This window comes from Hyalella azteca, unplaced genomic scaffold (assembly GCF_000764305.2).
Source record: "Hyalella azteca isolate HAZT.00-mixed unplaced genomic scaffold, Hazt_2.0.2 contig1600, whole genome shotgun sequence".
In the NCBI taxonomy this organism is placed as follows: Eukaryota; Metazoa; Arthropoda; class Malacostraca; order Amphipoda; family Hyalellidae; genus Hyalella; species Hyalella azteca.
This window is the reverse complement of record NW_025931904.1, coordinates 181,723-209,175: the sequence shown is the minus strand read 5'-3', so window position 1 is coordinate 209,175 and position 27,453 is coordinate 181,723. Positions and strand designations below refer to the sequence as shown.

Below are 27,453 nucleotides of genomic sequence, written 5' to 3'. Positions count from 1 at the left end.
TTCATGTTTTAGCGTAAAGAAATTCATGCTTCAAATGGAGCGCATGCAAATAAATCTGACACGAATGGAAACAAATCTATTATTCCACAATTCTTGTTTCTTTAGTTAAAATTTACCCCCCGAATGAGGTGAGTATCTCAAGGGAACAAATATAAATAAATGTATACTAAAATCGATTGTAAAGTTTATTCAATATGGGTCACCTTGCTTGAGTGAATATCGGATCACAATTGCATTTTTCAGTGAAAATTTTCTTTAGGAAATAATAAATAATAAGCTTCAATTACTTTAGAATTTATCTGAGAATTTGCGTTAAGCAATGATCAGCTTAAAAAAACATGAAAAAGACAAAAAAAAATGCGCGCACAAAAACACTGCACAGATTTAGTTCAAAAACGTCCCTAACTTTTTAACTAACTTCGTCACTGAATTAAAAACATCCACATACTCGAAACATGTGTAATCTTTTATAAAATATTCATCAAATCCGGCTGTGTCCAGGCGCCACATCCGGATTATTGTTTAACAAGTTCGTTCTTCGAGTTCTACGAATCAATCATCAATTTCATATCTTATTGGAAGTAGAAAATAAAATTCGAATGTCCGCTATTATCCTTCTAATAAACATCGCAGAGCGGCCTCTAATATTAAATATAAGTGCCGATTTTTAATCACTATTGACGCAGATAGATTTCGGATTGATCAACAGTTGGCAGCATTGTTCTAACAGCTAGGAAGTCTTTTTCAGAACAAGTGCCATATTTTGCTCGATAGGTTCTTCTCAGGCCGGAGGTTTCGACGTTCAAGCACATTATGTTTAAAAAAATGAATGTACAGCTGATAAATTCATACTGATAATCTCAAAAGTTGCTAATTTCTCTAATTGAAATAATTGTGAATGGATCATAATTTAAAACTATGCTTCTCATTTTGTTCTGTGAAATGCTATTACAAAAGCTCATGTATATTTTTCAACGGCTTTGGTGCATAGTAACTTAGCAATGTAGAATAGATCTTAGACTCGACTCTAATTATGTCATTTAATTTAATATGAATAAAATTCGAATATATATGAATTAGGATGACACTAAATTTCACATAATATAATTGTGGAATGGCATTTATATATGAGCTTTTGTAATTTAGTTTGTTCAGAAGAAGAAAAATAATTTCTAGAGGTAAATTTAATTGTTGTATGTGCGTCCATGTGAAGCCCATAGCAAGTTAATTACAACATTCATAGTATTTTAAATCTATATGAAGTACTATGATGGAAATAACATAATGTTAGGAGGCGTGCACAAAAATAATTCTCGTCAGTAAAAATGCCATTGATGAATAAATCTAACAAGGGTGTTTGTATTTCTCGTTGTTTCGCGTTAATGTATCAGATTTTAATTTTTAAAACAATTTCTCTTAATTTGATATTATTCAACGCCCAGGATGCGGGTCACAGAATGTTCAATATATTTTATTCAGAGAACATTTGTTGGAGTTCATCCAAATTTCAAACATCGAGTTATTATGGAGTTCTCTACGAATCACTTGCTTATGTGACCAGCAGAATTAAGACTCAACTTTCCATAAAGTCTGCATGCTGGAAGTTTTGGTGGAAAGTAACCGATTAACAAATAACACACTGTTGAGTATCTGATGTAATTGCCACGTAGATTCTTATGTGCTAGATTCCTATGAAACAAGCCATAAACGAACAAAACAGTATAAATTCACCTTATACTTACGAATACAAATTTAGCTTTATCGTACTCCACTTTTACACTCGTGAATGCAGTTTACTTGGCCACTCAGACCACTCCTACATTACAATATACATAGCTGAATATTAGACGATAGGAAACCAAGAAACAAATTTAATTATTTTTTTAGGTTTAAGAACTGTCTGCCTCAGAATTATCATAGGATTGAATACAATATGCAAGCAAGGCTTGATTTCATATCCAGAACAAAACAGTTACGTATTATCTTCTAAAATTATTTGACAGTTTTAAACATTTGGAATTATTATTTCCAAACATTTTATTTGTTTATTGAGAAACTAACCAACATGAATCAACCAGTTTAATTTCTTCACCAACAACATTACTTTACATTAGAAGTAATATATGATTTATTAATCAATAATATGAACTGGGAATTATTTATAGAGCCATACTCATCTCACCAGTCATCGAACGTTGAAATAACGTTGATTAAACGTCTTTATACGAATTAAACACCTACACAACGTTGTTTTAGCGTCATTTGCACAGAGGTATCGTAGAATTAATCCAATAATTTCTATACTTCAAGGCGTGAAGTCCGCGAAGCAAGATTTCCCGAAGCTGTCGGGATTGAGGATGTCGATAACGGCGAACACCGTGGATGTTACACCTCCAATAATTCCAATGAGGACGATCTCCCACAGTGCTATCCGCAGCCACAGCGGGATGGATCTGATAGAATTAAATAGGTGAGTACGTCAGATCAAAACTTTATAGGCCAATTCTTCAGTTTTCAGCAGAATGTTAGGGAACACTTAATTAGGCATCCTTGATGAATCGTTAGAAATTATTAGCCTAGGTAAATTTTTTGACAGTAATGAAGATCGTATATTATATAAGTCGCGTGCTGTTCGTGGTATAACGTAAAATATTTTCTATTTAACAAATTTCGTTGGAAATGATCGAAAAGAGGACTTTTGTAATGTGGAATCAGGATGTTTCATACTTAATTATATACGGAAATTTCCAAGACTGTTTTACAGGAGTGAAGACTTATAAAAATTAAGCCAATTCATAATTATTTCGAATCCTTTAATTCCGTTTACCTACTATAATAAGTGTGCAATAAAACTGAGTACCTTTTTGGCCATTTTGGGTTGTCAGCGTTGTCGACCAGCCTCATGTACATAATAGGAGGCAAGACGAACGAACTCAGAGTCACTGTCGAGCCTCCAACCAAATTTAAAATTAAACCGAAATCTGGGATCGCAAGGCAGATCAGGACCTCAATCAACACGACAGAGGATCTCATGGCGACTCTTTTAACGCAGAACTCTGAAATTAACACAGGCTTTATTGTTAGAATTAGTTTTTGCTAATGTGAATAATTACAAAAATGAAACTAAGACATTATTTAGGATGTAGTAGTTTTTACATCAGCGTACCCACTTCAATACATAATATTTTACGGAAATTTTTTATTATTTTAAAATAATGTAAAAAGTAGAAATAGAAAATCTCTTATTTTTAACCTATCTTTGCAAAAAATTTTTTAATGCGTTCCAAAATCATGAAAACAATATTTTACAACATTGTTCAGCTTACTACTGGGTATCTTCAACATTTCTTCAAATGCTTGTCCCATTGGGTTGAAGGAAATAATGTAGGTTCCCAGGAGATTGATAATTTCTGTCACGATCGCGAATTTCACGACGGGACTGAAGCCAACAGACAAGAGAATGTTTCCCTCAACGGTGCTACCTAGCAGACCGTAACCGGCGGCGGCGACCGGCAAGTATAAGGATAAGGCACCTGCAATCAAGAATATTGAATAAATGCATGAATACATTCAGAAAAGAAAAAATATAACTCAGTACTCACTGCAGCAAGTGACAGAAAGCGCATTTTCTCGTCGACGAAAACGTGAAGTCACGGACGTACGGACAGACAGACGGACGGACAAAAACACATGGCGAGCACAACAGCATCTATTTTTCTATAAATTAGAAAATGCGCTAAAAATAATTTTTTATTTAGGAATTTCATCTAACTTAACTCCTCTAAATGAAGGGTGGTTAAAGCGAAAGCTTGGTGATAATATGAATCGTTACAAAAATGTTATCCAAGTACAAAATTATCACCTAAAAATGTTGAGGAAAGACCTTCGAATCTATTTCGCTTTGTTGCATCTTATATACTTGTTATAATTTTGAATCGGATAAATTGATGTAGGCAGATACATTTAGTTGTATAATTAAAATGAATAAGATATTTTCATAAAGTATTATATTGCCGTCAAGTCTTGAACAATAAAATATCTATCATCGAGGCAATGCCAAATATTTTTACAGAATCTAAACCTACCCAGAAAGCCTCCAATTACGCTTTTCCAAAATTGCGTTCTGTCCTTCATGTCGTTTTGTACTGTCGGGAAAACTGAAGCGCCTCCAAATGCAAAAAGAATTGAGCTAAATCCCAACGAAAACGACGAAACTGTCGGATTTGGATACTGGATAAATGGATCGTCTTCCTGAAAAAAAATTATTCTTCGTTATTTTTATGACTTCTCAGAAATTATTTCTGAGAATTTGGCATCGAATGGACTCTGCTAAATAGGAAGAGGATGGTTGAATTACACATTTTCTCGAGGTTACTAACTCATAACAACTTTTGGGTTGAAATTAGCTGCCTTCATTATCGTATGAATCCCCCAACATAATTTGCAGCGCCAGCACCCACAATTCGTCCTAAAATATTGAATGTTTTAAGCTGAATTTATTAACAATTAGTCAACTTTGAGTTTTTTCAACGTTTAACACACGCACGCACCCAGATTAATGTCTGTTCAGTGTTGAATAATTTTCTCATAAGTGAGTAAGTTAAGTGCGCTTAATAAGTTAAGTTTAAGCTTATAACTTGCTTGACAATAATATAGTTACTACGAATTTACTATCCAAAGCCGTTAAAATAATCCAAAGTACGGAATTATATGTTGTCTATGAAATCTTTCAATTGAAAAATAGTTAATTTAATCAATAAAGAAATATTATAATATAATATATACAGTATATGATGTAAGCTATACTTACGTGGGTGACAAAAAGCATGACGAAGACGACCAGGCAGGCGATGATTGTTGCACCTACAGCCATGACCGATGCTTGCCTGTGGTTTAAAGTTAATAATTTGCTGGAATCGTCAAGCAAAGAAGGGAGGGGGGATTGATTCCTTAATTTGATCAGTAAATAATCTCATCAACCCTCGTATCACTATCACATACCGAACCCAAACACAAGTCTTATTAATAAGAATAAGTGAGGGTTGCGACACATAAAACGCACCCCATATAGTAGATACTGTATATTTACATAAAGCACTCTTTTCTCCGTTTTCTATATATTTCAAGTTTACTTTTATTTTCTCAAAAAATTCATACGAACAAAAAGTTATTGTATTAGTCACTGCATATGTGTATTTAGATCGATCAGTAAATATTAAAATATTTTTTTTACATAGACGCTCTCCTTAAGCCCGTCGGACATACATTTGATTCGTTTTCAAGCCCCTTAGTCGCACATTTTTGCCTCAATGAACAATACATTGTAATTTACTCAGGTTTTAATCCATTTTGTGTAAATTTTAACTTTCCATGTTGTCTATACCTCCTATTTACTCCATTTTAAGCTGATGAATGTGCTGGTTTCCGATAAAGATATACTGAATTTACTTCATTTTTTCTTTACTTTTAAATTCTTCATGACATAAACACTTATAATTACCAGAAGTCTTTCGGAGTGCCTAGCCATGTGAACGGCAGCAGCAGGGCACCGTAGACCAGCACCCACTCGCAGGTCGACAGCGCCGAAGTGATCGCGTTGGTGAGTTGTGCCATTAAAATAATGAAGACGGTCGTACCTCCGATTATGGTCAGAAGTACGCTCCACAGCGCTACTTGTCTGGGGAATTTTATTACACGAATTTCTTAAATGAAAATGCGGCATGACTATCAGCACCGTAAGTGATGAATAATAATGTTATTAAGATTTATTTTCCTTAATATTAATTCGATACGATTGTGGCACTTACTCTGCATGCATTCGAGAGCAATGTTGGAAATCAACGAGAATATATAGGAGTATTTCATCAAGTATATAATAGTAATAGCTAGATGCTCGCGTCAATTTATTAGTGGCTTCAAGCCCTTCAATTTATTATTGTCTTTATTTAATTTAGAAAATGCTACAGGATATTTCTTTAGGCTGTGATTTTTCTTTATAGTAGCCGTTGGTTGTATGGAAATCTAATGTGAAACATCCTACCTTCCAGGTTCCCCGAGAGCCCTGTAGGCGATATCCATGTAAGGTTGCCTGACAGTATTTCCGTATTCTTCAGGCCAACGTTCCTCGAGTATCACCCAGGATATACCCAGGCAAACTCCTGCAAGTCCTACAGCAGCGCATAGAAGAACCATCATCGGGGCTCCCAGCCAACCTGCCGGGGTAAAAACAACCTCAAGATCATTGCAGGAAACTACTAAGATTTAAAAAAAGTTAAATTCTGAAAAACAAACGGTGTTTGGATAAGACCGAGTTAAGTCATAAATTGAAGTCATCAGGATGAGAAGAAAAACTAATTTATTTTGCGAGTCACTGTCAGTATGCAGGGAGAACATATGCTGCTTCTACCAAACAATTCTAAAAGACAAAGGAATCAACTGCACGTTTTTTATGTTTTCTTCGTTTCTTCCTTCGGGTATTTGCTTCCAGTAAGATTAAGATAAACGAACAAAGCGCAGCAACAAATTACGCCTTAAATTTAAAATAAATTCAAATTTTCTTCAACAAAATATCCCACCAGTGTTATTTAAGGCCATCGGTAAAGAAAGAAACCCGGCGCCGGCCATTTGAGCGAGCAAGAAAAATGACGTCATCGGCCACGAGATTCCGGCACGCTCCGCCGGGGCTTGTAGACCGCCATCGGACGCAGCACCTTATTAAATTGGGAAATAATTTCATCATGATGAATTGGGAAAGAAATTCAATTTAATGAATTTGGAAGCAAATTCACCTAAACGACGTGGGATAGATATTCACCTTAATCACGCTGAAAGAGAATTTCATCCTAATGAATTGGGAAGAATATTCACAGGCATGACATGTGAGAGAATTTCACCTTAATGAATTGGGAAATAAATTCATTTTAATGAATCTCGGAAGAGATTTTTCTTTATGTAAGGTATAATTGAAATTCACCTTATTGCGTCGGGCTAGAAAGTCACCTTAATGAATTGCGAAAGAATGTCCTTTGCATGAGTTGGGAAAGAAATTCGTCACAAATCAGCAATTTTTCTTTGTGGAGACATTACTCAAAGTATCAGACACCTCAAAAATAATTTAGCAATGAGGTCTTCATTTTCGGATTGATTATGATTTCCTTCCGAATCATACCTAAACAATATTATTATTAGATGTAAATGTTGAAGTGGCTGAAAATTCCCTATTAAAACCTATTTATTAGACGTTTAAGCACGTTTGGCAATGGTAAGTTAAGAACATGGATCCAGCATATTTAAAATAATCACTTCTGATTACGTACTACACGGTTCAGTAAATTCTATCATACTAAAGCATATCATTTTGATGTTCTCTAAGACTCGTGGAATTTTCAATGAAAGTGTTTTAATTTGTTTTAATTTGAACGAGTTTCTTGTTTCTGCAGATTCTATATTTCATCAATGTGATTATTTAGTTTTCTCCGATAGGTGAAAAATGCATTTTCAAAATCAGATTTACCCCCAAAGATCTGTCATGTGACAACCACTTACAAAACCATACTTAGGTCATATATATATATATTAATATTAAGCTATGTGTGTGACAGAAAAAGCACCCTGTGACAGATCGTTCAAGGATAAATTATATAAATTGTACAAAGCCTAACCTTTACTCGGCACTGAGCTAAGTGATGATCCAGTTGAAGAGGCACTACTGACCGAGCTGAAAAATAGTGTCCATAAAATATTATCATTATCAGTAATATTTAACTATATAAACAACCATTATTAGCCCCCCTGAACTCAAAATTATCGCTATTTACCATGAAAGTTACCAACAATCATCAATTTTTCGTGAAACTCATTTGTTGCGTGAAAAATCGTTGAAATTTTTAAAATTATTATTTCTCTCGTTGACGACTCTTGACCAAAACCGTCGAGTGTTGTGATTGTATCGCCGAGAAATCATTCTTATCTACAATTGAGTGACCTCAACAGTCAACATCATCAGATAAGGAGAGTCTTAATCGTCGGTGCAAGTATCAATGCAAGTATCAATGCAAGTATCAATGCAAGTATCAATGAGAGTATCAATGCAAGTATCAATGCAAGTATCAATGCAAGTATCAATGCAAGTATCAATGAGAGTATCAATGCAAGTATCAATGCAAGTATCAATGCAAATATCAATGCACGTATCAATGCAAGTATCAATGCAAGTATCAATGCAAGTATCAATGCAAGTATCAATGAGAGCATCCATGCAAGAATCAATGCGAGTATCAATGCAATTATCATTCAATAATCAGTGCAAGCATCACAGTAAGTATCAATGCAAGTATCACATTACATCATGATTTTTCTAGCAGAAAACGTACGAGTTATTTGAAAAAGATTGGTACCGCAAACTATGAGTAACTTGTATTTCAAATTCTGAAGCAAAATAAGTGAAATAAATGCTATAGTATTCATGTCCGGAATGAAAAAAAATATGTTGCTGCTGTGAAAGTGTAACATGTGAAGCTGAGAGCAAGTAGCCTAAAAACACTTGAAAAATCTACGTATTGCCAATTTATCGTTAATAACGAGAATGTCATCATGATTTGCACCAATTAAAACATCAAATCTAAATTTAAGTAACTAAAAATATTGTTGCTTTGAATGAAGCGCACATGTTGAAAATAGGAAACTCAACATAATTTAATATGAATGAGCGCTGAAACGTGCTAAAAATATTTATTGCTTTAAAAATATTTTATTTTAACAATAAATCATATTATTTATTTTTTATTTGATATTTATTTATTTTTTAGATTTTCTAATATTGTTTTATTGGATTATTCTCACCTTCTTGGAGAATCTGTGGTAGTCATGATTAGGATTCCTTTGCTCCTAGCGGACGAAAAATTAAGTTAAACCTGATCGATGGACCGGACTGATGACCGAACACTACTTTAGATTAATATTTAGTTCGGATCCTTGACTATTCATGTCCCCAATTATTCTTGTTAGTTTAAGTAGTTGACTAGTTGAGTTAACTGCCTTAGCAGTAGGTATATCACACCTTAGTCTTAGTATAATAAATTTCTGTTTGTTAAAGCAGTTGCACTAAGTACGCGATAACATAAAAAAGTAGAAAAATTAAAATTAAAAATCAAAGATTTAAATTTGCTAAAATTTGATGCTGTTACGTACATTTTTTCTGGCATAAAGAATTTCGTTATTTCGTTAATTTCGTTTCATTTCGTTGTTGCGATTAAATATCTCAGAATTAAAACTCCATGTGAGCATTCACTTATGCTATCATATAACATATAAATCCAGTCTATCAAAAAACTTTTATTACCCAATTTATCAACTAAAATTGCTGTGAAAAAATAAATATTACATTTGCATGAGGTTAAAGTCAGGCATTATTATTTACGATAGTACCTAATATCATCAAAGTATTTCGGATCAAGTGGACAAATGTGATCACAAATTAAATTGAGCAATTTAGTCATTCAAGTACAAAAATTAAATATTACAGAACAATTTTTGAAAGTTATTAAGTACACAAATTAAAAATAATCTAACTCGTCACAAAAATTCATTTTTTAGCGGCCAAGCCTTATAGAAAGTATACACTTCATCGAAATTTTAATGATAAAAACTGCTCAGCACTTGGGAGGCTCAAGTTTCTATAACGACTACATGCTAAATGAACGTCCTCTTCGGTCCAGACGTAACAGAACATTGACCCAGACAGCAGCCCAAGCCAGTGATTTTCCCGTCATATCAACATGGCGCATGAACTTTCAAGATTATCAATAAATTTCATTTTCAATATGACTTCTAATTGTAAGTGCTGTAGGTATGAAATGTTCTACATAACATGTAATCCGCTTGAATTTTCCTCAAACAATTGAGAAAGTTTATAATTAATAAATGCATTAATTAGGACATGGATGATTGGACGCATCTTATCTAATCACCGCGTAAAGATAGGAGACATTCATCAGTCCGTAAAGACTCTTCAGAGATATTTTTTTGTTGTCACTAAAGACAATAACATGAGTCGTACTTCTTCGGGAAGCCCGAGTTCCGAGACATAAACAGAATGCCTTATTATCTTTCCGATTATTTTCTTACCCACATGATTGTTTGTTATGTTGATGGTTTTTTAAATTTAATAAAGGGCAGAATTATCAAATTTACAAATTAAAGGGATAATTTATTCCTAATTTATAATTGTTCATAATAAAATGGTGCCCATGTATTTATTTCACATTTAAGACATTATTCTTATAATTGTGCGTGATAACTGCCATTGATGGTTAAAATAATTATTTGTCGTCAAAATTCATAACAAGTTTTAAAAAAAAATTTTATCTTCAAAAATTCATAACAATTTCAAGAATCAAGTTTTCAAAAATCACCCCTGAAATTTTTTGTTAAAGCGCACCAGTTGCCCACCATGTTTTCTCAAAATCCGTAAGGAGACATAGAAGCAAGATAATTCTTCTCCCTTAAAAGAAATCGTCATTTTCTTTTTGCTGTTCGCTTATTTTAATTCTTTCTCGAGATTTTTTTATAATTTAATCACATATCTAAGTCACTCTTGAGTTCTATCAATCACTAACTACGCTGTTTGTTGCGGGCACTGATACAGCGAGCGGTATCATTAAAAGTTCTCAATATAACTGAAAGTTTTCTCTTTTTGTACTGATAGCGCTTCGCTGGAGAACATTGGGCATAGAACTGCGAGGAATAAGTAATATTGTCTGTAAAAAATATTGAAGTTGAAGTTTTTTTAAGGCATTTCTTGTCGGGAAAGATTTCACAACAAAAAATTCAATTGATCTTATTTTGAAATTTATTATTTTATGCAAGAAGCGATTGAAGTAACTTTAATCACTGGTTTGTCTAAACACTATTTAACAATGACCGCAATAAATTAAGTTAGTATTGATAAACTGACCTGAGATTCAAATGGTAGACAACTTTTCTACGTTAACAGACGACATTAAATGTTGTGTTTTCACAGTACGTACTGTAAAAGCACTGCAATCGCCCACCAAGACCTTTACTGAAGCAACTAGTTTTAAACATTATTTCCACTGTACAGAAGCCTCGATTCTTTCCTCATTATCATCCCTGTAATGCAGTGCCGTGTCATGGTCAATTATCTACACAGTATTGATGCACCGTGTGATAGCCCATTATCTTCAAGTATTGAAGCGTATTGTCTCAATAAAATATACTCTCATAAATTGAAATTACATGTCGTAACCCATGAACTTCCCAGTATTGAAGCACTTTGTCACAGCCCATTATCTTCCCGGTGAAGACATACACAATCGTAATCCTAAAGTTCAGTGTCAGAGAGCGCCGGGTCATAATCCATCATGTTCTCAAGGGGCCAGACGCGATATTATGGCATTTTATCTAGAGATTATCACAGATTGTACGAAGCTGTGGCTCTGGCTTCGATATTAATTAGTTTTGTGTGTCAAGGTACGGAAATTATGTCACTGAGATGCAGCCTCTCGGAGCGAGAGGACCATCTGAATAAACATTGCAGTGTTTGTATAAATTATCGAATTCGACGAAGAAAATTTTTATTGTTATTCAGCTAAAAATACAAAGTACCTGACCAGAAATTTCTGTTAGAATTTGTTATATATTTTTAAGGATTCTGTGGTTTTGATGAAACGGAAGTATTCTGCGATTTGTATCGAAAAATAAAAACCATCGATTACAATAATTCCATTAAGTACCATTGAATATTAATTACTGCTACACATCAATAACTCAGTCATGGACAAGAACAGCATCTCAATCAAAGCGTAAGTTTTATGTATTATTAGGGCAACGATATACTTTTGTTTGACATATCATTTCTAATAATTAAAATTCATAGCAAAATCTTGTGGCAGAAATTTTTCTTAATAATCAACGTTTTCGGTTTCGGTTTGGTTAGAGAAGCGTTCAGCTAAGATGAAGTGTAATAACTATTATTAAATTCATCATAACTTTAGTATTTAATTAGTTTCAAGCTATACTCCATTAAAACTGTGTTAAATTTTATCTAGTTTCCGCTGTTCTATTTATTGCACAATTGTATTCAACCAGCGGCAGTGGTGGCAGTGTTTCGTCTGGGAATAAAAGTTCCATCGTAAGTGTCGACCCAAATTTAGATGCAATGGGACGGAAAATCTTGCCTGGAGTTGGAGGACGGACCAATGGGCTTGGGTACCTCAAAGCTGGTTATTTCTTGGTCACCACGATGGTGGGGGCGGGCTTCTTGGCGCTGCCCAGAGCTCTGGCTGATGCAGGTCATTATATACTGGAAAATAATGCTAGTGATTTTATATATTTTATATATTTTCTTTTATATAAGAATATATTAGTGATCTCATTTCTGAGAAGGAGAGGTGATGGTCGGCAGTGCGTGATAAAATTATATTCAAGATGTTGAAAATACAATTTGAATTTCTTCTTTCAAAATTTCACTCAAGCGTTTATTACCTTACCTTAGCAGCCATAGTTTCCCTTTAATTTCGTGCTTAATTGATGCTCTCCTTGACTGAAACTGTTATACACGCAATTAAAATGCTTTTATCTTTAGTAATTTATGAATTCATGTTCATCTATAATGCACGAAGTAACCATTTCATGAATAAAAACAAATTTTTTCATAAAGAGCAACGATATTTTTAGCAGTGTTAATTTTGATTGAATTTCTGTGTTAGGGTGGATCGGAGTCCCCTTGATCATCCTCTGCGGAGGATCGATAGGATTCTCTACCACAAGACTGGGTAGGTCGTGGCTGCTCATGGAGGAGAGGTGGCCGCGATACAGAGTGCCGGCAAGGCAGCCTTACATGGATATTGCTGAAGAGGCTTTTGGATCCATCGGCAGGTAGAATGAAGTAATAAAATATAACTCAGTACTCACTGCAGTGAGTGACAGAGAGCGCATTTTCTCGTCGACGAAAACGTGACGTAACGGACGGACAGAGAGACAGACGGACAGACAGACGGACAGACGGACGGACGGACATGGCAAGCGCAATAGCGCCTCTTTCCATAAATGAGAAAATGCGCTAATAATCTGCAACCATTTTCTACTTACATTATCTTAGCTATAATGGTAAATAATGAGATTTCTATGCCTTAAGATATTAAAATTTATTTTTATTTTAACGTATACATATTTTTCTAGGACGAAACGCGTTCAGAAAAAAAATTATTTCCTAACTATGCTTTGGATAGTTATTTCATAGATGATGATTTATTTGCGGAATTGATAACATTCTGGTAGCTTGCTATTGGGATTGATTGAATATTCTATTGCAGGAAAATTTGCTTCGGTTGTGTGATATTCACCTTGGTTGGCTACGGCATCGCCTTCTACATCCTCATGGCCGGAATGATGAACAGCCTGGTGTCCGATGTTAGCGTTTGTGGATGGATAATAATTTTTGCCGTAATCGCGTGGCCAACAACTTTCTTCGGCACACCGAAGGATTTTTGGTGAGAAACCAGCAAATTTTCTTAGAGTTTTTGGTGCGACCCACCAGTAATTTTTCCTCATGATTTTTAGCGAGATATATCAGTACAGTAACTGTAACTAAAGATTTTTGGTGAGACACCTGCTAATTTCCCAATAGAGGTTTGCCGAGGCACCACAAATTTTCCTGAATATTTTTCATGAAAGCTCAACAACTGTACCGAACTTGTTTTTAAAGATTTTCTGTAAGGCTTTGCGTTGTTAGGCAGCTCAAATTATCGACTAATTCTAGATTCCAGCTGCATCCATCTTAGTAACAATCTCGATGAAATATTAAAACTTCATCATATTCGGCAGGCCAATTTCTGTTTTCGCGGTGGTGGCAACGGCCATTACTATCCTAGTAATCCTGATCCAGCTGTACGTGGACATCCCGCTTCATCACGACCAGCAGTACCCTAATCCTACAATAGTAAGCTTCTCCCTAGGCTTCAGTGGAATTCTCTTCGCGTTTGGCGGAGTGTCCGTCTTCCCGACGCTTCAGAACGATATGGAAGACAGGCGTCAGTGGTGGAAAAGCGTCGTGCTTGGATTCAGCGGTGAGGAACATTCCCACACGTCATTCCTAATCATTCTCGAATTCTTAACATGAACGATCATTTTTAACATGTGATAATACTCAACACTTCGTGAGTGATTGATAATTCATAATGCTTTTGAGATACACACTCTGTTGATAAAAAATTGCTACTTAAATCGAGTCATGCATAATATTATTGCGAAAATCTGTTATTCGTGTGTATTAAAACAGGTTTTCGAACACTTGTTTTCCGAGTATCAGCATTCAATTCAGTGTCAGTGCACCTACCCCATTGCCAATATAGTCACCCCATTGCCGACCATGCCTATATTGCTTTTATGAATGAGATCAAATGAGATCATTCTTTTGTAAGTTAATCGGGTGATTTGCGTTGGAGGTGAATCAGCAACGTAAATCATATTAGGATATTTTCATATATGCCTGTTCTTTGAATACTGTTGTTCGAATGCTTGCACGTGATTAATCCATCCCAAATATTTTTTTTATATAGAATAAAACATTTGTCGATTAGCAAAAATGATTTACCAGAATGTTTGTCTCTTTGTAAACTCGTGTCCGAACAACACAAACATTATTATCTTATACACACTATTTGCAAAATTTACATTTATTCTGGTTTCAAATGGCTTCTATAGCCCTCTTATTTTACGATTCATTTTAGAACACATTTATCTACTGCATGCTTCAACAACAGCATATATATTCGTGGTCACTTTCCCTCATGTCTTCTATTTTCAGTTGTCTTGTGTCTGTACCTGCCGATTGCCATCTCTGCTTACGTCATCATTGGTGATGCTGTGAGCTCCAATATCCTAATGGATATTAGTGAAGGAATTAATGTGACGATTGCCATGGTCTTGGACATCATCAACTTGCTGCTGACGAACATCATTTGCTTCAATCCGGTGGCGCAGGCTTTTGAGGACATCTTCAGAGTGCCAAATAGTGAGTTGAATAAATGGACGTTTTTTTGCAAGCAGTATTTTTTGAATAATAAAATAGTTAAACGTATGTATAGTATCATACATCTTGAAGTGTTGCAATAAAGTGGCATTTAATAATTTCCATTATGCGTATATTTAAACATTATAATTATACGGACACATTATCAATAAAAAAACGCCTTGAAGAAGATATTCAGAAACTGGGAATTAAGAGAATTATAACTATCCTGAAATATTATTCAGATTAGAATAATGACCAGAACTTTTTAAACAATTATCGCGGGTCATGAAAAAAACTTTCTTATACAAACCTCAATTATAAATATATTTCCTCAATTATAAAAAAAATTGACGGGTCAAATAAAACATTTAATTTCAATAATACAAAACTTATTGTAATGTTTTATCCCGTTTTCACATCATGAAACAAATTTTTACTACAAATTTAGTTTTTTAAAGAATATATAATACTTTTCAACTTAAATATATTAAAAATGTATCTATATTTCCAGGTTTCAATTGGCGACGAGTCGTGTTGCGCTCGTCTATTGTCATATTTGAAGCCACCGTGGCCCTGGGAGTCCCAGACTTTGGAGCGATCCTGAATCTGATTGGTGGTTCGACGATCGCTATATTGAGCTTCATTTTTCCCCCTTTGATGTACATGCGTTTGATGGATATGCAGAAAGACAAAACTTGGGAAGTGGAAGCATACGAAAAGTGAGTTGTAAATATATACATTTCACCATTATAGAAGTAGCGTTTTAGAAAAAAAATCTTTGAAATATGTCTAAAATATTCTTGCCGAAATTTATTTTGCTACGAATTTTGAAAAACTTGCGTTCACTTTTTAACACGACCCTAAATCGTTTTTAGATTAAACCTAACAAATTAGTAATTCTCATGAAATACAGTCTTAGCATGAACTTGCTGTATAACTTCACCCCATTTCGATGTGTTACTTCTCCACATCGTTATGACATTCATGTGCCATTAACCTCCTGTGATAGCAAGACTCAATGCTAAGTAATTTCTATCTGAAGCTTCACGCCCATTTCCGATATTTCTTCCAATTAGTACATTAATTTCCTTATAGAAATTTTTTATTACGGTTTTATGGGAGTAAATACCGTACGCAGGTCTCATTTAACGATTTTTGTTTCCTTTCAAACAGAACAATCCCTCTGTGGGAGCGCATTTACTTATGGATGATCGTTGTGGTGGCCGCCATAGGGAGCATCACGTCCACCGTCTCTGCACTCATCGTTATTCTGGACCCCGACACTCTTGGTGCTTCGTGTTTCTCGAATTTTCAACTCTCTTCGTCGTGATTATGCGCAATATACGCATTATTTTGCCATACTTATTCCTTGAATATTACATTCGAGAACCAATTTGTGCGTTCCACTGCAGTAAAATTTTTTTCGCTGCAACGTTTCTTCTCAATCATTGAAGTGGTCAGTATTAATTTTCTAATCAGTAACACGTTGACTCAATAACAGGGTAAATAATGAATCTTATGAAATTTATTAAAAACAAGGTGTGTAATAGCAACTTTTTCCGTCATTAATAAAGAAACTTCCAAACCCGTTTCTTTACGAGTAAAATCTAGTATGAGGATCTGCAGAAACCCTTTAATTTTCTGCCAAGCCGAGATCAATTTCGCACGTCTGATATTAAAATTAAATGTTTTAGCAATAAGATTCACATGAAATCTTTACTGTAACTATATGATGCACGTAACCTTTTCATCTCACCAACTAACCCCCCCCCCCCCCCCCCCAAAAAAAAAATCGGTTGTAGTAGATTATTCAGCGGTACACTGCACTAATTCGTATGTCGATTTACTTCATCTACCTATTAATTTTTACTGCGACAATGTAAGAATGTTATCACTGTTAAGCGACAGATTATATAATAAACCATAAAGGTTGAAGCAATGTTCATACCCTAAAATGAAATTGACAAAAAAGCATTTATTCCGAAACCGTTTGTAGCAGTTTCTAAAAGCATTGCTTCTACTACAAGACAACAAATCAGACCAGAAATTTGAATCGCCCGGGAAAGTTTCTATTCCGCCTCTCCCTACATCGTACCTTATTAATAATAAACGATTATTTTTCTAATCATTACGAAAAAGTTCGATGCGACGAGTTAACCCCAAATAAAGGAGCAAAAGCCACGCTGGTTGCTTTCAAGACCCGGTGGCAGAATATCGTAAGGGTCAGGCTGGCACCACAGCCCGGTTCCGCAGGTCCCATCAGAGGCAGACGGGCCCCCGCACCTCTCTCCTGGACCCTGTGGGATAGAAACTAATTTCAATTTCGGAAAGGGCGCACCAAAGTTCGCCTAATTATCATTTAAATTATCAGATATTTCGTGGCACCTTAATTTCACTTGGACCGTGTGGGATAAAAACTAATTTCAATTTTGAAAATGGCGCACCAAAGTTCGTCCTATTTCCATTCTAATCATCTGATACGAGGTACCTTAATTTCACCTGGACCGTGTGGGATAGAGAAGATAATTTAAAGTTTAAAAAAGACTAGCGAAAGTAGAAGAATATTGACCGAGTGAAGAATAACTTATTTCTGGATCAACTCAAAGGGGGAGCAATGCAGGGCCAATCATAAAGATTATGTAACGACCACATGCATTTATATCATTCAGAAAAATCGGATGAATACCGAGCGGCCTATTCTGTCAAACCGAGATGAAACTTGATTATGAGAGATAATTATAGGATATAAATCCCTAAGGCAAATGGCATCCATGTTAAATTTTTGCACCCATATAGATTGACCGTGAAACTGTAGGAAACACGCTTGATACGTTTTATCTTCGTCAATTTAATTAGTGCTTTGCTAGAATTCATTGAAAATCGAGCAGCATACAATAGCACGCGCGAGCGCGTTAGCTGGCCTATTTTCCTCATGAACAAACTCGTTCAATGAGAAAACAATGTTCAACCCATTTGTTTTCGGTGCAAAGATTTACACATCGGTGCTCTATTTAATTTGGAAATATCAAGTAAAAAGGAAACTGTGCGATTAGTCATAAATTTTTCAGAACTGAAGCTAACAATATTTCGCTAAGGCTCTTGAATAATGTGGTGGAAAGATATTGCAAATCCTTCGATTAAATATCCAAACTTTATGGGGCATGAACAGGGGTTCCTGTCAATGTAACTAGACAGGTTTTAGATCCACTGCAAGTGAAGAACACGCATTGAAATAACAGTAAAAATATTATATAAATGACGTGCTTTAACGATATTGCAAATAGTTTCAATTTCCGATCATTCACGGGCATGGAAGATAATTTCTGCCACTGAAGCAATACTGGCTTTAAATCCAGGGTAATTTAAGAACACGCTGCATATAAGTGCACTAAAAAAATTCAAATAATCTGGCTAACCTGCAGACAGATTGGGCAGCACTGGCAGAGATCGAGACCTGTGCCCCAGTGGCAGCTTCGTGGAGAGACAGGGCACTCCCAGCGTCTGCAATACGAGCACGACAGAGCCTCGGCAGCGCTGCAACAAATAAATGCTTTGTTATTTACTTGGCATGTATTTGTTATGGGTCAATTGTCAAACTTTGAGCTTCACAGACTATATAAAATTAAAGTGAAGGCAGATGGGTAATTGGCAATTGATTATCATATTTGATAAGAGAGGGTGTTAATTCAGTGGATAAAAAATGTATAATATTGAAAATCTATCTACCAAAAACCTGCCTTCCAGTGGCCTATACTAAGCCACTGTAATTTCTATCGGACTTTTTATTCAGAAAAATTGGTTATATTGGCAACGATTTGCGGTTTTATATCAACTTATTATCGACACGCTTCCTAAGCCTGCTTCATTTTTGCTCTGCGTAGCAGTCGTAGCACTTACCAAATGACGCTTGCGGCGACCAACAGAGCAACGGTACACGCCTTCATTGCTGCAGCCTAAGCTAATTCAAGAAATTTGCTGAGCGCGAGATTTGCAAATGGACGAGTAAATATTGTTTGCTAATAATTGAAATTTACTTCCAAAATGCACCTGCAAAATGTTCGTCAAGAATGTACAGCAACGATAACAAATATTTCGATCACGGAAATAGAGTTTTACACACCAATTTCCTGACTACAGAAACTCTGCCGAAACAATGCGCTTGGGACATGCAGCAACGGGTTAAGGCAGTGCAGATAAATAGATGATTTGCATTCGCGAACGGTAACAGCCTGTGTATTGAATGCATGCATGTGCCGGAAGATCGACGAGTCTTTCAGGTTGAGGATTTACAACGGACAGTCTAGGGCATAATATCCCGGAATGTAGCTGTGATCTGTATTACTTTGAAATTTACCGAAAACTTCAGCCATTATAACGACTTCTCCGACTACATTAAAGTTTAAAATAAATAAAGCGATGAGCTCTTAAGTAATTAGACAAAAGCGCACAGCAAAAATTTTTATTGAAGCTTATACGACCGATACATTTACCACGATTCCTTATTACTAGCCTAGGCTTCATTATAAATTTTCCTAGCCATTGCCAATGCGAGCGCTGTTTCAAAGGAGCCTTTAAACAGTCTTTCAAAGAACAAGAAAAAAATTCAAAATTGCCATAATTAATTTTCACTGAATAGCTAATCAGAATAATTACACATTAACCATAATAACAAATGCAAAAAAAAAAGAAAGTAAAATCAACATTTATCAACTGGTGGCACATTTCGGAAATTCTCGTTTTCGATCAAATTTCACCCGAATACCAGTGCTCCATTCCTCTTAAACAAATAAGGCATAGTAAATAATTCATCATTTATTTTAAGTTTAGCATGCGGTCTGCACTGCGGTTCATATCATGAAACATGATCATTTGTAAAGGCCTTCAAGCTCAAGATGGCCCAGTCATTGATGGCACCAAGATGGCTGTCAGGAAGCCAGCCGCTGGTGAACATTTTTGCAGCAACATGGGACTAGCGCAGCTTCAGGACAATAAACTGTAAGGATAATACAATATTCCGTAATCTTTGCAAGCAAACTTCCGGAGCCATCGCCGTGCCCAGCCAATTCTTTAGCAATCTACAGTTATGCGATTTTAGTAGGAGCAGGCCTAGTTCGAGGCCAAACTTGTCATTGGTGGCCAAGTTCGACCAGTTTGCGAAGGTGCCTGCGCCGAACGGCTTTGCTACGAGCGTGATGCTCTCACTACGAATAACTCGAACATCACAAGATAAAAATTAATAAAGCGAAATGCCAGCCCTTTTACCATCCCGATCGTTATCTGTTTGTGTACCAGGAAACCTTATCACAATCGCTAATTATTGCTCTTCACGACGACATAAAATGATGCACAGATACTGTCACGGTGCCGTGCAGGGGGTATCATGTCACAGAACAAGTGTCGGTAGCTCAAGAAAGAGCTGCATTGTTGGATGTGAAGTGCAATTTGCATTCCAAGAAATATTCAATATATTCTGCGACCAATAAAATTGGGATTTAAGTGGGTTGAGAAAGCATGACGTAAAAGTGAGATTATTGCGGTCCACTAAATTGTTGTAATAGATACTTCAAACATTGATCGATAAGAGTTACTGTCGACATATAAATTCTAGCAAGACGTATAAGCCACGAAAAGAATTGGTCAAGAATATTTTACTTTCTTACACGAATTTAAAAGAATCAATGGCGTATAAAAGAATCACAATTGCGTTTAACTACAATGTCTGTTAAAGTGGAATGAGGTTAAGACGAGTAAATGAAAAAAACTGTGCATGCACATTTCTATGTCTGACAGATACATGCGTTATAAATTTGTTTGCCAATTGTGCCTCTTTGACACGCGGTAATGTTCACTGACGTTAATAATGAGAACAAAATTAATAATGCATGATAGAGTTGAACATTTTCAGTAAATGATTATGTTTGTAATTGAATATTGGATAATAATGAATTAAATAACATTAAATAGCGCAACTTCTTGTTTAGCGTCTTTAAAATGCAAACTAATGCTCCATGCTGACGATTACGGTTTTGACTGCCGATGCTCAGTTTGAGGATAAATATTGAAATTTCATTCAAGGATGAGCTCGAGCTAACAATAATTGCTAGAAGGTGCATTTCAAAAATAACTTGTTACAAGAATCGTTTAATAATTAACGTTTTGATAAGACCACGTTATCAGGCTCCACGGGGACTAATTAGCTGATTCTTATCTCCATCAGGCAGATAAACTTCTTGAGAAATAATTATAATAGAAAACTCGGGAATATTAGAAGAGTGAAAGTGATGACCTCCACCTTTATGTTGACCTTATCTCGTTCAATCAGGTTACAGAGCGGCAAGGTCGTCAGGCATAGACAATAGTTTCTCGAAATATTACTATTTCCTATATTCTGCGTAGCGCTGCTAGTAAAAAATTATGCATCTATCGGAAAAGTTTCGCGATCAATTAGCAAGCCTTTTTCTAATCTAGGAACTTACTAAGTTGACCTAATACCAAAATTATATCGACGATTAAATAGTGGCAATACCTTTCGTGACTCGAGTGCTTTCCCAAAAAATTTCCTAGCCTAAAATAGAAGGCACTCTAGACTAATACAAGTTCAAAAACGTCGTTTGATTCGATAAAATCAAGAAATTAGAACGCTATATAGTTAATTCCAATAAATCAAGTATCCACATAAAGCAGTTCGCGTTTTCTTCAGAAAAAATACGATATATCTAAGTATGGAAAATATTATCGATAAATCAAGTGGGGTAGTGAAGCCAGGCGTGGGCGACAGAATTAACGGTTTAGGATACCTGATGGTAGCGTATTTCCTGGTCACCACCGTGGTTGGGGCTGGCTTCCTCTCCTTACCCAAAGCTGTTGCAAATACAGGTGAGTTCTGTAATTATAATTATGATACATTATCGCATATATCAAGAAATTTCAGTAAATCGGGCCATCATGAAATATTGAGACCAAAATGAGATCTCATAGTGACCGTTGCGTTGGTTCCCTAGTATACAAGTTTTGCAGCATTAGTTTGTTGGTATCATACTGTCACCTTATATAACTGGTCTGAAAATTATTGAGTGATTTCTAAAAATATTCACCAGCTGTCGTCAAAATAGGTTTCAAAAATTAGAATTTCAAATGCATGACATCAATTTACGTGCAAAAATTACTTGAACTAGAAGATCTTGTAGGTCATAAAATATTGTTGAAAAACCGCATTATTCCGAATTCAATTCAAATTAAAATTCTGACATTCCCCAGGATGGATCGGGATTCCGTTGATTTTACTCTTTGGAGGATCGGTAGGCTTCGCTGTCACGAGGCTCGGTCGCACATGGCTCATACTGGAAGAACGATGGCCTAAATACAGGGAACCTGCTCGGCAGCCATACATGGACATGGCTGAGAAAGCCTTCGGGACAATAGGCAGGTGAGCCTCCGTTTAGACATGCATTATTGATGCTCGAAACGACTTCAAAGAAATGGCGGATACACCGGATTTAGAACATGTAACCAGTGTAGGCTAAGGCTGGGAACATTTCAAAGAGGTGGGTAAGTCGAATTTCAGACGCTTTTCTAGGAGTGACTAAGGGTGGGAACGCTTCGAAAACAAAGCAGATGAAACATATTTCAGACATGCAGCCGGTCATGGCTAAGGCAGGGAAACTCTTCAAGGTAAAGGTAGGTAAATCCAAGCAGAGATCTAACCCAACATGACATTGTTGCAAATCTTCGAATAGGCGTGAAAATAGTCTGTAAGTCAATGCAACGTTCCGATTGCGAATGGACATGACGCGAGATTTGGTGCAATTCATACGTATCAGACGATGCATTTATATTGCAAAAAATGGAAAATTGATAAGAAAACTAGGTACGAGAAAAGTTGATATACTTATCTATAGTCCCATTAATATTAAACGAAACTGTAGGCAAGAGTACTGTTGCTATTATTTCTTTGCACTATCGTTTACCCCCAACTAATTCCTACACCCATTAACTTTCTTGCATTATCGATGAGTTAAATGCTAATATATATAAAAGTTGTCCCTATATCTTCGCATTTTGCAATCGACATTCGTGTATTGAAGTGAATTATATAGCTCTGCGGTCAGCCCAAGTTTGGGAGATACGAAAATTTATATTTATATCTTTAGAAGTAAAGCAAGCTGGCGATATGGGCGTCCGTACTTACTCCATACCGCAACTCACGAATAGCACAGCCTAGAAATTAGGTCAGATCTACCGATAATGAGATGCACAAAACTTCACCGATTGATAGTTTGTAATACCCAAAGAGTTTCAATGGATATATAAACATATCTGCAAATCTTAACCTTCAGTAGAAAACAAATGCAGTAATGTTAGTTTCCTCCGAGTCGTAGTCCAGCATACAGGATTACACACGGTGAACCATTGGGTTGCCTCGAGGCCGACAAATTTGAAAATCTCGTTGAATCTCGTTGAATTTTTAGCACCAGCCTTCTTGGGCATCTGGTGCTTTGGTCAGAGCTTGTGGTATTGTTCTTTAGAGCTTGTCGATGATGTCCGTCTTTGACAGAAAGGATACTAGTTTCTCAGCTGGAAAATCATCTCTTAGTAGGGTTGTCAGTGTGAAAGGCCAGTTCATCTCTTTGCAGTATTGGTCCAGGGGCTGACAAATTTGAAAATGTATCGTGGCATTCCGGCCTCTTAGAACAGGATTTTTCTCTAGATGAAAATGCTAGTAACAAGTGGGCACGAATAAAATGGAATTCGTTCCGAAAATATAACTGTTCAAATGCCAACTAAAATTCCAGGAAAACCTTGGCTCAAAAAATAACCATATGAAGATTTGTGAATATATATGAGTAATAAATATTGAATATGTATATATATAAATATGAATTGAATAAATATAATAAATAATAATTGGAATGATTAACATAAATAAAATTGAATTTATGTTCATATACATGATTTTTCAAATGCCTATCAATATTCCACGAAAGATCTTGGTACAAAAATGACGGGACACGATTTTAACAGGTGACTTCTGGGCTGTATGATGGCGACTGAAGGTAACACCGTTTGATAAACTTTTGTCTTGCTTGAAGACTAGTTTTTTATATTTTCAACGTACCTAAGAATCAATCTTTATTTGCTGGGTGATAAATAACGAACATTGATCCTGTAGTACACCTAAAGTAACGTTTGTAAAAATAAAATGATTGATTTTTTACAGGAGAATCTGTTTCGGGTGCGTGATGTTCACTCTTGTCGGTGATGGCATAGCATTTCTGGTCCTGATGGCGGGTATGGTGAACAGCATCATACCAGCAGTCAGCGTGTGTGGATGGATCCTAATTTTTGCAGTGCTGCTGTGGCCAACTTCGTTTTTCGGAACACCGAAAGATTTTTGGTAGGGGCTCATGTTGAAGAGGAAATGAAATGTATAATCTAAAAATTCGGGAAATTTATTTTTTAAATTGTCAAATCATTTTGCCCAACACAGATTCCTCCATTGAGCTCAAATTTTATGAATATTCTGCTTGAAATTAATTTATAAACATTAAAAGATCAAATCAAAGTTATCAAATTTGAAGATGACCAGGTATTTGCTTCATTAAAACTGAAACTTCATAATTATAAGAATTTATTACTAGTTTTGCTAATTCGTAACTTCATCCCTAAAACTTCAGGTTGGTGTCGATCTTTGCCGTCGTGGCCACTGGGGTGACAATTGTAGCTATCTTAATTCAACTCTTCCTAGACATCCCACTTCATCCTGACCCTCAGTACCCAAACCCTACAATCAAATCTTTCTTTTTGGGCTTCAGTGCAATAGTTTTTGCATTTGGCGGAGTATCAGTTTTCCCAACGCTGCAAAATGACATGGCCAACCGAAGAGAATGGTGGAAAAGCGTCATTATTGGATTCGCTGGTGGGTTTAGTCTAATTATTAAAAATACTTTCAGGTACCGATACTTTTTAAATGCAAAATAGCCTTAAATTCAGTAATTCAGAGACAATATATATTAGTAGTAAAACATGTTTTGAAATGTAATTAAAATGATGTTCAAATACACCTGTTATAAGTGAAAAGTGGGGTTGTGTAAATTACAGTTTAATCATACACGATTCTCACGACTTGCCGCTATTTTTCCATTTTTCGCCAGTCATTTTCGCTCTATATCTCCCCGTGACCATTGCCGGCTATGTGATCATCGGCGTCGATGTTAGCTCCAACATTCTCTTGGACGCCTCGAGCGGCGTCAACATCACCATCGCCATCACCCTGAACGTCGTCAACCTGTTGATGACTTACATCATCTGCTTCAACCCTGTGGCGCAGGCGCTTGAAGACATCTGTAACGTTCCTAATTGTGAGAAGGTGGAAGAAAACCGATATCCTGGGAATATATATTTAGAACTCAGAATATTCTAGACGCATTTGAACATGAAATTATCAGTAAAAATATTTTATAGTAGAAGTATTTTTCCTAGTTTTTAGATTATTTTTTATATACTGTAGGATGAATTATTTGCCTCATTAAATTTTAACTGTTTACTCGCATTTTACAAAACTTTCTCGTACCTCTCCACGACATGAAATTCTATTTCATCATCAATGTTTCGAAATATTGAATCACTGAATTACTTTACTGATAAAAAATATCTTGCAGTTACGTTATATAAATTTATTTTATTTTGCACAAATTTTTGCAGCCCATCACAGTTATGATTGATTTACGTGCTGTTTTTTTAATTCAAAAATATGATATGCGTGCGCTTTTCAGGATTTCAAGATGTTGTTACTCAGTTTCTTACAAAGTTCGCTGAAGTACAAGATTCCTCAGACGAAGTAGCAGAAATCAAATTATGTACGCCTGAATTAATGCGGAACAATTTCGCTTAATAAGTTCCGGAACAATTTGGCCACAATGGGATTTAAACAACTTAAACGTAATATAGAGTGCTTTAGATAATTCTCAAAGTCACAAACCTAAAAAATTCACATTTTCCCAAAATAATCGAAAGAGATTTAACATTCAATATTTGATGTAGAATTGTTAATTTCTAGTAACTCCGAGAAATGTTAATAGTAAAAATAAATCTTTATCCAAAAATTATTTCCTCAATTATTCTGTCTTTTAATAAATATGTTTCCTACAGCTTTCAACTGGAAGCGCGTGTTGCTCCGTACGGCCGTTGTAGTCTTCGAAGTTTTTTTCGCATTGGCTGTGCCGGATTTCGGCGCCATCTTGAACCTCATTGGCGGGTCAACAATATCGATATTAAGCTTCATATTCCCGCCTCTGATGTACATGAGACTTACCGACATGACAAGAGATGAAACTTGGCATGAAGATGCCAAAGACAGGTAAATAAAGTACAATAAATTATCTTCTATGCAGTAATTATGTCCAGAAAATATACTGTGATATGTCATGTGGAAAGTATCACAATCGCTAGAAATTTATGTATAGTCACTCCAATAGACAAGTCGTAATTCGTGACTATTTTCGATAGAATTCTATGAAATTAATGTATATTTTTTGCTAACACAGATGCATAAAAAATTATTAATCCATCATCAGGATCACGTCTTCTGGCAATAATGCTGTAATAATATCACAGCTTCTTTCCTAATAATAAATAATATTCTCTCATGAACTTCAGAACCATCCCGCTGTGGGAGCGCATCTACCTATGGATGATCGTTGTGGTTGCCGCCATCGGCAGTGTGATGTCAACGGTCTTCGCCCTCATGGTTATCCTGGATCCTGAAACTTTAGGCGCTTCTTGTTTTGCAGACTTTTCTCTCTCCGTATAATGTTGTGCCGTGTAGTGTCTCAGATATTATTAGTCAATATTTAAAGATAGTATTCGTCATAGTTCGTTTATGGATCAGTTTTTGAGATTATTCAACCATCTTTCGATATAAATTAGGCACATTGCCTTGGTTTTATTGCGCTATTCTTGAGAGCATTTTCATAAAAAGAAATTGATACAAGTAAAGCAGTTCAATAAACTTATTAAACACATTTGGTGTAGTGTGTTGTTTACAGTCATGAAGAAACTATGATCAAATAATATACATAAATCTTTCCGAACACACATCGGAAAACAAGCAGACTTAGCTTTGAAGGTCACTCATCCAGTTATATTATAATTATATTATACAGGGTGTTTCAGAATTAAGTAACCCTTTTAATTTGTTAATAAATAAAAAACTAAGAACGTTATGAATATATTATATTATATTATACAGGGTGTTTCAGAATTAAGTAACCCTTTTAATTTGTTAATAAATAAAAAACTAAGAACGTTATGAAGTTGAAACTTGTTTTATTTAAAAGAAGAACATTTTTATGGTAATATTGTATCCTAGTTTTTAAATATAATATCTTTTAAATGCCCACCACAATTGTTTTGACAAAATA

The 27,453-nt window shown here is 35.5% G+C and overlaps 4 protein-coding genes across 4 annotated transcripts; 2 read left to right on the top strand and 2 right to left on the bottom strand.

Moving 5' to 3' along the window:
* Positions 1–278: 278 nt before the first annotated feature.
* LOC108666157 (amino acid transporter AVT1B-like) lies at positions 279–9,315 on the bottom strand. The gene is made up of 10 exons (XM_018152976.2): positions 8,842–9,315; positions 7,662–7,717; positions 6,576–6,710; positions 6,041–6,212; positions 5,501–5,677; positions 4,811–4,886; positions 4,086–4,251; positions 3,327–3,533; positions 2,861–3,056; positions 279–2,453 (listed from the first exon to the last, which is right to left on the bottom strand). The coding sequence occupies exons 1-10, from the start codon at positions 8,865–8,867 to the stop codon at positions 2,306–2,308; spliced, it is 1,359 nt and encodes a 452-aa protein (XP_018008465.1). The 5' UTR covers positions 8,868–9,315; the 3' UTR covers positions 279–2,305.
* Positions 9,316–11,519: 2,204 nt separating this feature from the next.
* LOC108666150 (amino acid transporter AVT1B) lies at positions 11,520–16,784 on the top strand. The gene is made up of 8 exons (XM_018152967.2): positions 11,520–11,822; positions 12,109–12,311; positions 12,729–12,897; positions 13,335–13,511; positions 13,846–14,087; positions 14,828–15,034; positions 15,546–15,753; positions 16,208–16,784. The coding sequence occupies exons 1-8, from the start codon at positions 11,794–11,796 to the stop codon at positions 16,362–16,364; spliced, it is 1,392 nt and encodes a 463-aa protein (XP_018008456.1). The 5' UTR covers positions 11,520–11,793; the 3' UTR covers positions 16,365–16,784.
* A 45-nt stretch (positions 16,785–16,829) lies between these two features.
* On the bottom strand, positions 16,830–19,163 carry LOC108666151 (single insulin-like growth factor-binding domain protein-1). Its single transcript, XM_018152968.2, has 3 exons — positions 18,932–19,163; positions 18,451–18,568; positions 16,830–17,331 (listed from the first exon to the last, which is right to left on the bottom strand). Exons 1-3 carry the CDS (start codon positions 18,976–18,978, stop codon positions 17,188–17,190), a joined length of 309 nt encoding a protein of 102 aa, XP_018008457.1. The 5' UTR covers positions 18,979–19,163; the 3' UTR covers positions 16,830–17,187.
* A 2,080-nt stretch (positions 19,164–21,243) lies between these two features.
* On the top strand, positions 21,244–27,197 carry LOC108666152 (amino acid transporter AVT1B). The gene is made up of 7 exons (XM_018152970.2): positions 21,244–21,910; positions 22,292–22,460; positions 24,252–24,428; positions 24,709–24,950; positions 25,186–25,392; positions 26,183–26,390; positions 26,690–27,197. The coding sequence occupies exons 1-7, from the start codon at positions 21,757–21,759 to the stop codon at positions 26,841–26,843; spliced, it is 1,311 nt and encodes a 436-aa protein (XP_018008459.1). The 5' UTR covers positions 21,244–21,756; the 3' UTR covers positions 26,844–27,197.
* Positions 27,198–27,453: the final 256 nt, after the last annotated feature.

What these genes read in the sequence shown, in the direction of transcription:
- LOC108666157 (XM_018152976.2), bottom strand. Translation starts at nt 8,867, where the DNA reads ATGACTACCACAGATTCTCCAAGAAG. An exon ending in ACCACAGATTCTCCAAGAAG is followed by an intron (nt 7,718 to 8,841) that starts GTGAGAATAATC and finishes ACTATTTTTCAG; the next exon opens with CTCGGTCAGTAGTGCCTCTT. An exon ending in AACCCAAAATGGCCAAAAAG is followed by an intron (nt 2,454 to 2,860) that starts GTACTCAGTTTT and finishes TAATTCTATCAG; the next exon opens with ATCCATCCCGCTGTGGCTGC.
- LOC108666151 (XM_018152968.2), bottom strand. Translation starts at nt 18,978, where the DNA reads ATGAAGGCGTGTACCGTTGCTCTGTTGGTCGCCGCAAGCGTCATTTG. An exon ending in GTCGCCGCAAGCGTCATTTG is followed by an intron (nt 18,569 to 18,931) that starts GTAAGTGCTACG and finishes TATTTGTTGCAG; the next exon opens with CGCTGCCGAGGCTCTGTCGT. An exon ending in GCTGCCCAATCTGTCTGCAG is followed by an intron (nt 17,332 to 18,450) that starts GTTAGCCAGATT and finishes TCTATCCCACAG; the next exon opens with GGTCCAGGAGAGAGGTGCGG.
- LOC108666152 (XM_018152970.2), top strand. Translation starts at nt 21,757, where the DNA reads ATGGAAAATATTATCGATAAATCAAGTGGGGTAGTGAAGCCAGGCGTG. An exon ending in CAAAGCTGTTGCAAATACAG is followed by an intron (nt 21,911 to 22,291) that starts GTGAGTTCTGTA and finishes GACATTCCCCAG; the next exon opens with GATGGATCGGGATTCCGTTG. An exon ending in CGTCATTATTGGATTCGCTG is followed by an intron (nt 24,951 to 25,185) that starts GTGGGTTTAGTC and finishes ATTTTTCGCCAG; the next exon opens with TCATTTTCGCTCTATATCTC.
- LOC108666150 (XM_018152967.2), top strand. Translation starts at nt 11,794, where the DNA reads ATGGACAAGAACAGCATCTCAATCAAAGC. An exon ending in AACAGCATCTCAATCAAAGC is followed by an intron (nt 11,823 to 12,108) that starts GTAAGTTTTATG and finishes GTATTCAACCAG; the next exon opens with CGGCAGTGGTGGCAGTGTTT. An exon ending in CATCTTCAGAGTGCCAAATA is followed by an intron (nt 15,035 to 15,545) that starts GTGAGTTGAATA and finishes CTATATTTCCAG; the next exon opens with GTTTCAATTGGCGACGAGTC.